The sequence below is a fragment of the Ursus maritimus genome, unplaced genomic scaffold (assembly GCF_017311325.1).
Source record: "Ursus maritimus isolate PB19 unplaced genomic scaffold, ASM1731132v1 scaffold_3, whole genome shotgun sequence".
NCBI classification, from domain to species: domain Eukaryota; kingdom Metazoa; phylum Chordata; class Mammalia; order Carnivora; family Ursidae; genus Ursus; species Ursus maritimus.
The window spans coordinates 26,157,928-26,169,674 of NW_024425563.1; the positions used below are offsets into that span (position 1 = coordinate 26,157,928).

The 11,747-nt window shown below is 33.1% G+C and overlaps 1 protein-coding gene across 1 annotated transcript in view; it reads left to right on the forward strand.

Annotated features, from left to right (window-relative positions):
* The window catches only part of LOC103676690 (protection of telomeres protein 1-like), a 28,681-nt gene extending 17,856 nt beyond the window's left edge, over positions 1 to 10,825 (forward strand). Inside the window, exons 5-7 of the mRNA XM_040644546.1 lie at positions 9,050 to 9,163; positions 9,937 to 9,984; positions 10,769 to 10,825. Coding sequence (XP_040500480.1) covers positions 9,050 to 9,163; positions 9,937 to 9,984; positions 10,769 to 10,825 — 219 coding nt within the window. The remainder of the gene's footprint in view (positions 1 to 9,049; positions 9,164 to 9,936; positions 9,985 to 10,768) is intronic.
* The last annotated feature ends 922 nt before the right edge of the window (positions 10,826 to 11,747 follow it).

The window sequence follows — 11,747 nt, forward strand, 5'->3', positions numbered from 1 at the left end:
ACAGCCAGTGGGAGAGGGAACACAAGCAGGGGGAGTGGGAGAGGAAGAAGCAGGCTCATAGCGGAGGAGCCTGATGTGGGGCTCGGTCCCATAACGCTGGGATCACGCCCTGAGCCGAAGGCAGACGCTTAACCGCTGTGCCACCCAGGTGCCCCTGGAGTAAGGGTATTCTTGACCAGGAATTTGCAAATAGAAAGGCTCAGAAGTATGAGTGCATGGTCCAGACATAGCAGGGGGTCAATGTCCAAATCCCAGCAGGTGTGACTGGGGCAAAATGCTTAACTCTGTTCAGCTTTTTAAAAAATTTTAATCTTAAAAGATTAAAAAATTATTTAAAATTTTTTTATGTTTAAAAAATTAATCTATAGATTAAAATCAATAAAAATTAAATTTTAAAACATTTAAAAAAATCAAGATAGGAATAATAATACCTCCCTTTCTGGATTGTTGTCAGGATTAGAAATAAATGTACCTACTATTGGCACTGCGTGGGAGCTCAGTGTGTGGCAGCTGTTATTACTGTTATGACTGTTTTTATCTTACTGTAATTAGATGCAGCCCCAATGAGGAAAAGCAGGGTAGAGAAAGGGCAACTGGGTCTGAGCCCAGGAGTGTGGCTTCCAGTTAATTACTGGATTTGGAGTAACTATTGATAATCTCCAGATATAAATTTAATCAACTATAAAGTAAGAATGTTGGATTAGCTGAGAATTCTGAATAATTCTGGCATACTATGGTTTCAGAAACTGATCATTTATAAATAATTCAGTGGACTTGAGAAATGATGCTATTTTTGTAAAAACCTGTCTTTGGAGTCTAGAATAAAGATTTTTTCATGGGAACTGTCAGAACATCTGCTTTTTTGTTTTTCTTCTAACAAACATTTTGGGAATAGATTGCCAGACTCAAGTTTTGTCTTTTTTGCCAAAGCTTCTGTGAAGAGGTGGTAAATCAGTTAATGTTTTCCTAATTTATAATTTGAATAAAGGAAAGGGGAATCAGTGTAGTGATTTTTCCCTTCTGTGAAAAGTTTGTTATTAAATCCCTGGTGTATTTTAAAATCTTACTTTAGAATTTAAGGAAATAAGGTATTTGCTGTGTAATTTGTGTCCTAAAACTCCTATGACATTTCATCAGACTTTCTCTTAGAATGATAAGTAGAGTAATTTTAGGTACAATTTTAAAAATTGGAGATATATAGTTCTAATCTAGTTGGTGTGGCACAGCAAAGTTCCAGAAGCAAATATACTAAAAAAGAGGTGTTACCTGACAGTCTGTGTCAGGCCACTTAAGTAGGGTAGAAATCAGTAGCTCTATGTAGCTCTTTTGATGGGGCACTTTTGTGGGTGCCTCCAATAAAGGCATGTTGCCATTACTATTATTATTCCTATTATTGTTATTCTTGCCGTCGAAGGCATGACTTTATTTCAGCTTAGGTACATAATTAATATTCATGATGACAGTTCTGAATTATTAAGAATTCAGTGCTCAAGAAGATCTGAAATCATGCCATGTTTTAAGGGCCATATTCTTCAGAAATGATGAGGTGGAAAGGGAGAAAAAGGGAGAGAACATGGATGAAAGTGAGAACATTAGGTGTCTAATAGAGGAAGATTCACTCATTTAGAAAAATAACTTACATATCATTTTTCCTTTGAACTAGAAAATGGTATGTTACAATATTTTGTTGAGATAGGGAAAAATGAAAAATACATCAGTTCAGTGACTAATTTGCATGTGACACTAAGCTGTGACAGATATTTCCTCTGACTCCCCATCCTTCCAAAAAAAAAAAGTAAACAAAACCAAACAAATGCTGTTAACAGCTTCGTTATTCTTTAGGCTGCTAGGTATGCACAGGAAAGTTTTGCCCTAATACACTGAATTAGTAATATTTAGTTTTCATGAATTATAGAATGTATGAAATAAATATGAAATGTAGTTTATGTTCTTATTTTGGATGAACTCTTTCCATTCTGTAAAGAAGTCCACCTTTTTTTTTTTTTTTAAGATTTTATTTATTTATTTGGCAGAGCACACAAGCAGGGGGAGGAGCAGGCAGAAGGAGAGGGAAAAGCTCCCTGCCAAGCAGGGAGCCCAACGAAGGACTTAATCCCACAGTGCTGGGATCGTGACCTGAGCCGAAGGCAGACACTTAACCGACTGAGCCACCCAGGCACCCCAAGAGGTCCACTTTAAACATTTTTAAAGATTTCATGGACTGGGACTAGGAAATTATAGTCAGCTTTCTTTTGACTTGCTAAGATCATTAAAGTTGCCTTTCCTTTCTTCTCTCCCGGTATTTTTTAATAAGTAAGACATTAAACTGTCTGCTTCAAATTCCGGCCAGAGAAAAAAGACAGTTGTAATGCATGGTAAGGAGGGAGGCTCTAGCATCCTTTTTTTAAGAGTCAACTAGCTGTAAAATTAAAGCCTACTTAATTTTTGTGAAAGGACCATCAGTTTGTAGATGAAGACGAGTATTCTAGGGTGCAGGGATCTTCAGTAAACCCTTAGCAGTGTACAGATCATCAGAAGAGATTCTTTTTTTTTTTTTTTTTTTTAAGATTTTATTTATTTATTTGAGACAGAGGGAGAGTAGAGGGGAGTGAAAGGGAGAAGCAGACTCCTCTCTGAGCAGGGAGCCCGACTTGGGGCTCGATCCCAGGACCCTGAGATCATGACCTGAGCCGAAGGCAGACTCTTAACCAACTGAGCCACCCAGGTGCCCCAGAAAGAGGTTCTTGAACCAATTAAATGTGTATATAAATGTATGGGTTTTTTTTCCCTCTTTGAGAAGGCCATTTGTAACTCTTACCTCATTCTCAGAAAGATCATGAACCCACGATCATTAAGAACTGCTTTTTAAGGACAGAATTTCATGATTCTATTATGGTGTATAGTTGAGTTAATATTGAAGTTCCAAGAGTAGTTATGTGCCCACATTGTACAGAAATAATGATTTGATATTAGAAATTAGTGTCTTATAAAAATCCTGTGTTATTTTTAGTGAGAAGTCCTATAACAAACCTTAGCTTTACAGTGGCTATCTTCATAAAACTACAAATGACCATCACTGTGGAGGGTTACTAAAGGCTCAAATGATAAACATGTGTAGAAGCACTTTGTAAGATTCCATACAAATATAATATCCTAGTATTGTTATAGAACTTGTAGTAAGTGGAGATACTATTCTATCTCCACAACTATCTTTTCCTGCCTCAGGAAGATATTGTGGACTTGGATTAGATCTTGTAAATAATTTGGTTTAGAAGATTTTGTTCTTTTGCCTGGTCTTTTTGTCTGGTCTTGAATGTTTCTAAGAACATTGAAGCCGTGTGAAAGGGTATAAGCAGAAAAGCAGAAGCTACCCCTTCCTCTCTGAAGCCACTCACATTGCCTAGTGTGATAAAATTAGATAAAATCCCTGCTTCTTTACCTTGCACCTTTCCAGCTTTTATATATGTGTGTATATATCTGTGTATACTGTGCATGTATGCATATATCTACATATGCATGTAGATAAGCTCATATATGCACATTTTTCATCAAATAACAGTACTATTCGTGTTTTGTAAATTACTTTATTCTACAGCATATCTCAGACATCTTTAGAGAAGAAGGTTTTTAAAAATAAATACATGGTATTGAATATTAGGGATCTGTTTATATTTTAAATACATTTTTATCTTTTTCCTTTAAGATTCTTATGTTAAATTATTATTTGGAAGCAAAATAAAAGGGTTATAATACAATGAATTAGCAAACATGTGCAATGCATCTACAAAACATGTACAATGTATGAGATATTAGTATTTTACCTAACTGACATATGAAAGGTGTTTTCTGCAATTGAAATGTATTTTAAATAGGTATTCATTAAAACAGAATAGAACTACAGTAGCTAATTAGTACTTGTCAGATAACAGAGAATGTTAATAATGGTAAGTCAAAGTTTTTCCTTTTTAAAATATAATGGTAGAAGACTGAGGTCACAGTTTACTTTAAAATCTTTCTGAGTTTAAAATCCATGAATGCTGATTACTGGGGAGATCTAATTAGGGTATTTATTTTAGAGTTTATAGTGATAAGGTTAAAAATTATTTAAAGTCAAAGGTAAAACTTTTTGCATAGAAGAGTGGATTTTCTAATTCAATTCTTAAACCTTTCTTATTTGTCACTGGTTTATTCCCTTAAGGTTAGCTCCACATTTGATTACCAAAAAAAAAAAAAAAAAAAAAAAATCCTAAACAAGAAAATGAATTTTAGCAAACTTTTAATCCTTGCTTTGCTAGACTAATGATACATTTTGCAGGAATACACATCCTGTAATTGAGCCTTTCTCCATATGAAACACTTTTTTTCAGTTTTAGTTTTCCTTTAAAGTAAAATTTAACATTTAATAAATGGACGTAAAATATGGGGAAAGACTTTTTCAAAGTATTTTGAAAGTTTGAAAAAATATTTTATCACAAAACCATCAGAATTACAGACGTTTGTCAATATATCGTTTTCCCTCCCTGAAAGATGTTGTAGAGTAGTGCCTGTCTTGTAAACTAGGAGATCTTGATTCTTGTCTTGATCTAAACTAATTAGCTGAATGTGACCTTAGACTATTCATTTACCCTCTCTTGCCCTTATTTTCTTATCTGAAAAATGAAGATGTTTGATTACGTGATCTCTAAAGTCCTGTTTCCAGTTCTGAAATGCTAAGATTCTTTGAAATAAGTTTTGTAGTACTTGTACAGTTTATTTAAGATTTATTATATATATATATATAATACGTATTCACATGGTCGGTTATACATTTAGTTGTCCAAATACTTGCTGAATGTTTTTGGTCTTCTGTGTTGGATGTCCTGAATAAAAGGGTAATGGACCTTGCCATCATGGGACAGTGCTCAGTGGAGCAGAGGGAATTAAACAACTATTACCTAATTAATTATTTTATCCAGATGTGATATGACTGAGATTGAGTAGTAGAATCAGAAAAGTAACAGAGAATGAAGATGGGTACTGGGAGAGTGGATTAGTAAAAGAGAATAACATATACAAAGGCCCTGATTGAGGAGCCTGGAATGCTAAAAATTACAAAAAGTCACTGTTCTGGGGTGTGTCGCATAGTAGGTAGCTGGTGAGGTGGTGGGCATCATATCATATAGAGATTTGTAAGCCATTTGAAGATTTTGGATTTTATGCTAATATTACCTATATTACTTCCAATTAAGTTCTTGGTATTACATAACCAAATCGATGTTAATACTCATGAAATACATTTTTTATATTAGAGAAACATTTTCTGTCAGTCACTATGTTACCAGTGACATCAGATTCCTGGCTTCTCCTTGCACTCTTTCACTCTTAATCGGTGATTTAAAATATGATAACAGGATTTGCAAAGTCAGAATAGTAAAAATGACTTAATGCCTGTCAGTGTCAGATAAGTGTTTTTCTTTTAGGATTATCAATTTTTTCATATTTTCTGTGTCCTTTTCCTGCTTACTGAAAGTGTAACAACTTGAGAATTTTGGATACACTATCGATTAAAAATTAGCAAGTTAATACACTAGTCTTGTAGTTCGCATTTTTCAGTCACATATTGATTTTGTTTCTTGTTCCACCACTAATTATGTTCTACATTGTAAGATAGGAGCATGTAAAAATGACATCTGTTAATATGCAAATAAGTTGTCTGCTTTTTTTTTCTTTTGTTGATTTTTAAGAACACTAATTTATGTTAAAAAGACCTGTGCTGTTTTCATTGATTTTTCTCTGAAACTGTTTTGCAGTAGAAATATTCCTGTTGGCTAAATCAAAAAGGAAATTGTTTAATGACAAAGTTTCACTCCTTTGAAGACACTGTGACAGTGTCTTAGGTTAGACACAAAAGGAAAATGACCCACTTACTGATATCTGAGTATCCTGAGTTCAAAGATTTCAGGTATACCAAATGTGTTTTTATATTTAGAACATTCATGCACAGATATTGATAAAGCCTTACCACTTTTAGTAATGTGCTTTTTTCAGACTGGTTTCCTAATACTTTTTTGCAGCAGATTGAGATAAATACCTACTCTGTATATCAGAATGCATTCTTAGCATTGAACTGTGTAATTCCTATTCTTGTTTGAATGGCTTCAGTATGTTCTTTTCAGAAGCTTAGAACTTAGAACAATGCATATTAAATCTCATTTGCAACTCAGTCTAATGAGTGTTTATGCAAACTAATACTGCCTATTATATGTTTATCTTTCTTATCCTTTGTGCATTTGAATTAATTTAAAAGCTATTACAATTTATACATTCATGGGAACTGGAGTCTAAGAGCCATTCATTTTTTTCTCTCTTCTGTTTAGGTTTGTACTTTAATTTCACCAGTATTATTTAATTTATTCAACATACAGATGTACTATGAACATTTACGTTTTCCTTCCAGTCACTTTTAGGGGATATAAAGGTAGATAAGACATTCTTAGTCCCAGGGATCTTATAGACTTTTAAGAGCATTAAAAACATTAAGAAACATTTGTAAATAACACACAAGTGAGAAGTATTAAAATACTGCATACGAGAGTTCAGAGGAAGAATTATTTTTCTCAGAGGGAGAATCTAAGACCTCATAAAAACATTTACAGTCCAGGTTTTAAAAGATAGGATTAGATATATGCAAAAGAGAAAAATGCTGTTATTAGTGGGGGCTTAGAATAAGCAACGAATATATGTGGAAAAGCACTAGGCATATAAGAGAATCATATTTTTATGGTATTGAATAGACGTATATGGAAGTAAAACAGGCCAGGTTGTTTGGGATGGGGACACTGAGGGCCTTTAATGCAATTTATATAGATATATTCAAATGTAAGTTCATGTTTAGAAATATAATAAATACATTAGTTTTCTTAAATATTTTTGGTGGTTATTTCTATGTTGTCAAATTTGTGCTAGAGGAAAAGTTTTACTATAGCCTTTTATTGAATTGTATTGCTAATGTTAAAATAGACTTAGACTTGAAAAATTTTTTGTTATGAATGCTGATGTCCTGCTTTTAGTGATTTTTTTCTATTTAAAATGTTTTCTCCATCATAAAATAAATATTCATTATTCTTTTTTTTATTTTTGGCTTGGAGTTTGCTTTTTTAAAATTTTTTATTATGTTATGTTAGTCACCATACAGTACATCATTAGTTTTTGATGTAGTGTTCCATGATTCATTGTTTGCATGTAACACGCAGTGCTCCATGCAGTATGTGCCCTCCTTAATACCCATCACCATCATTCTTAAGTTTAGATTACACAGAAAAATAGAAAAATGTACATCTGCACAACTAACACTGGCATTTTGTGTATTTCTTTCCATGTAATATTTAAACATTTTTACATAAAATAGAAAATAACATGAGATAGGTTAGTTTTTGTGCTTTTAAGAGAATTTAGAACTGATAAACTTCCCTACTTCTGTTTATCTTCCCCTATTAGTTTGATTAAACAACTTTAAATCTTTGGCTAAAATCTCAAGTTTTCATTAAATCAGAATTTTTAGTCTGAGGTAAGTTGAAAGCACTGCTTATTTTTCTGTTTTAAGAGTAATTTATTCCAGAAGCACTCTCACTGTTTATTTTATTACCCTTTAAAACTGCCTAGGGACACCCGGGTTGCTCAGTTGGTTAAGCATCTGCTTTCAACTCAGGTCATGATCCCAAGGTCCTGGGATCCAATCCCGCATTAGGCTCCTTGCTCAGCGGGGAGACTGCTTCTCCTGCCTGCCGCTCCCCCTGCTTGTGTGCTCTCTCTCTGACAAATAAATAAAATCTTTATAAGTCAATCAATCAATCAATCTATCTGCCTAAAAACATAGAGAATATTCAGTGAAAAGGAAGATTTTCTCCTGTTTATCTGTGAAGAGTTGTGGTTATTTAGCAATATCAGCACAGACACAGTTATGCTCACAGTCTCACATAAAGAAAGAAAAAAATGTAGAAAGTTGGAGAGCTAAAATTTCTGAATAGGGCTAGAGATTTTAGAAAGGCAATATAAGATCCATGTTTTGATTCACAGTATGTTAATGGAGGGCCTACTTTGTGCCAAGCCTTGTAAATACAGAGCAGAATAAGACATGACCTGTGCCTTCAAGATGTTCACAGCCTTGTTTAATGGATCTGAATAGAGAATCCTGGTGATTGACCCCAGACCCTTCCTTGTATGAGCAAAGCAAAAGTCAATAATGCAGACTTCCATTTGGTAAAAATTAAGGTTATTGAAGGAAGCTGCCTATAGCCCAGGAATTTTTATGTATCTTAAGATTTTGGTGTTAAAATTAGAAGACTAGGATAATAATTTCATATATGTAGTATATATTATTAAATATTATATATTATATATGTGTAGTGCATATTTGCTGAATGTGTCTGGTCCAGTATTTGGAAAATGAGAAAAGGAGATTTAACCAAAGAATGAGAGAAACAAGAATAAAGGGGGACTGGCTTCTTACTACTATTATAAACCTAAGTAGAAAGAGAATATTTTTTCTTATTATTATGGAAATGGAAATTTCTTATTTATGTCTCATACCCTGGATTTATATGCACATGTATTAGCTTTGTGACAGTATCGAGTTTTTATACTAACGGGATGTCTTTCTCGATGTAGTCTCTCAACTCTGACATTTAGTTTCATTTAAATTTCATTCTTAATATGGTTGGATCATCTGTTATCTCTTCATTGTTTATTTCTGCAAACTTACTCATATAAATTGAGATTAATATTGATTTTTGAACTCCCACTAAATAAATAAAAATTTTTGAGTGGTTTAGTTAGTGTTTTCCTGGTCCATGAAGTGAGACTTATACTTGTCTAGGGCTACATTGTTGATGCCCTTTTAGAGGAAATAGTAGTCTGGATCTTATATTCAGGAAGCATTAAACAAATTTGGCTAACCAGTTTTCCATTTTATAAAAATTACTCCTGTTTTAAATAATAATAAAAATAAGAATTTATATGACATTAGAGTTACAGATACTTTGATGATTTAAAACCGTTTTTTCCTACGTAGGACACCATTGCAGTAGCTGGATTTACTGTCTTGTCAGCATCTTCATCTACAAGCAGAGATGGTAAACATTGCTTACTTTTGAAGGCATTTGAGGACTTCAGATCAACTGTTTATGTAAGCGTGTAACTTTTAGTCCAATCATATGTGGTTTTAATGAGCTTGCAGGGTAGAATAGGAGCAGTATTTCTGTAAATCTGCAGATAAACTAGTCTGATTAAATTATTTTAATTAAATATTTTACATTTAAAGCAAAAATTCTTTTGGCCTAATGTTTAGAATAACTGCAGGTAGAAAAGAAAGATCCCTTAAAAATAATTATTTATTAACGGAATTTTAAAAACTTTGTAGGTACTCTAGACCTGATCTCATTCTTTGCACTTCTGCCATTGGCCTCTTTTGATGGTCTACTTGATTTCACTTTAAATTGATCAAGGGCCCTTCTTTAGGTAAAACTGATTTCCTTCTATTTTGGTCTTTACAGAGATGTTCATTCTCTGCCTCCCTTTTCACCCCTCCTCCCACAGCCCTGTGTGTGCATGTGTGTGCGTACATGTGCGCACACAGAGACCACCAGTTTGGTCAAGGCTGTCAGAGAAGTAGAGTTGGGCCAAGCCTTGTGCTTGCAGGCCACCGTCTGCCTGTTTTTCTGTGGTATCTGAAAGGCCATCATATGGGCTAAGAGTGGTCCTGTGATACTGAAATTAGTGGATTAGACTGAAATTTATACAACTTTGCACATGTCAGTCTTAATTTGTAAGCCATAATTTTATGCCATTCTAGTGAATTTGAATATTGTACAGTTAAATGTATAGCTTTGGTGCAATTAAAGGTGTGTAATCACATTGGAAGTTGTTTGTATACAAGTAAATCCTCTTTTTTGTTTTCAGGTTTATGTTAAATCTGTAAGAGATTTTTCTGCAGAATCAATGTCTTTGGTAAGATGATATTCAATTTAATTTAAAATATGCGCACCCCCCACACACAAAGATACACACATGTATGTGTGTATATATATCTGAGATACACTTTATAGTCTAATCTTAAAATAGTAATACAATGGGAAAACAAAATCTCTACCTTTTTGATATCTAATGTTAAATTTGAATTATATATTTACCTAGTAATTAATACCTGGTTGTTCTATTATTTAGAATATCTGCTGATATTTTGTATAAGCTACATATACAAGAAAATTAAAAGGGAAGAAAGTTTTATTGTGTGAAGATACTGGGAGTAGTACTACTTGTAAACCTCAGGCAAATACTTTTGTTTCTTCATCAGTTATATTTATAACATTTTCATTTGCTGAATTGTGATTTGACAAATTATTTAATTTTAAGAAGTTTATTATACTTGTGATGCATTTTTCATATTTTTTAATCTTTTTTTCAGTATTTTATAAAATTTTGTTATAGCAATAGGAAGGTTCCCATTTTTATAGGTGAGCTACATATAGCTGAGTGAAACTGGAAAAAAGGTAATATATATGATGAAGTTTAATATAAAGTTTACCTTGCCTATGTTCTTAAACCTTTTGTTTCTAATGGACAGAGTCCAGGGACTTCGTTTTAGTTAACAGTGACTATGGGATATGGATTTTAACTTCTGAATAATACTATATGGAAATATAATTCAGATTTGTTATTTAAAGGAACTGTAACCGATAAAAGCTTTGATATACTTTTTTAAAAGCATGAATTTTTCTCAAAATTGTTTTAGCTTGCTCAGCTTCAAATATTTGATACATCCATGAACCTGTGTATGAGGAAGAAGTAAAGGAAAGAGCCTGTGAAACTGGCAAAAATGTCTTTTCAGAGAGCCCTGGTATTCTGATTGTTAGACTATAACGTAGATGCTGTGCACATATACACTGGCTTATTTACGTGGAGAGTCAAATTATAATCAAGAGGTTGTTTGTTGTTCATGAATTAACAAGTACATTACATGGATGACCCTGATGATTAGTGTCGTTGAGCTGTGCTGGACTGCCCCATTCATCTATACATTAGGGAGATAACTTCAATATCTTGGATCTAGTTGTCAGCTGAGCACATATCTTTCTTTTCTGTCCCATATGCTGACCACTATTTTTCTAACATCATTTATGAACTACAACTTTTTCTATATCAAGGTTTGATGAGATTTCTAAGCCCTGACTTTCTTACATTTGAACTAAAGGATCAGCTTCCTTGAAAAAGCCAATTAACTCATTTTGATTTGATTTTTAAAATCGTAGCTCATAGTGTGGTAGATAGTAACCTTATTTCCAGTTGTGGGTGGTTTGGATGGGTGATAGGGCCAGACATGTGAACCCTTTTAAGGATTGTTTGACTAATTTGCAGACATGTCCTTGTAAATCACTTTCCCCTTTCTTTCCAAACTTATGTACAATTACTTCAGATAATTTTTCTTTTCTATTTTTACCATTTTTAATGTATTTATGCCATTTACCATCAAAACCTGGCTTTTTAGGCCTAAGTTAAATCTTTATAGTAACATAGGGGAAAAAAAAAGAAATATATACCACAAGTTTTGAAATGATATTTAAGTTAAAGTTAAAATTCAGAACCAAAATCTCTTAAATTGCATTTCTTAGAATTGTGTACAAATTACATAATTTATAATCAGAATTCTTTTTAAGAAAAACTGGTTGATTTGTATAGTAACCTTTATAAGCTGTGTATTTCCCTTTTTTTTT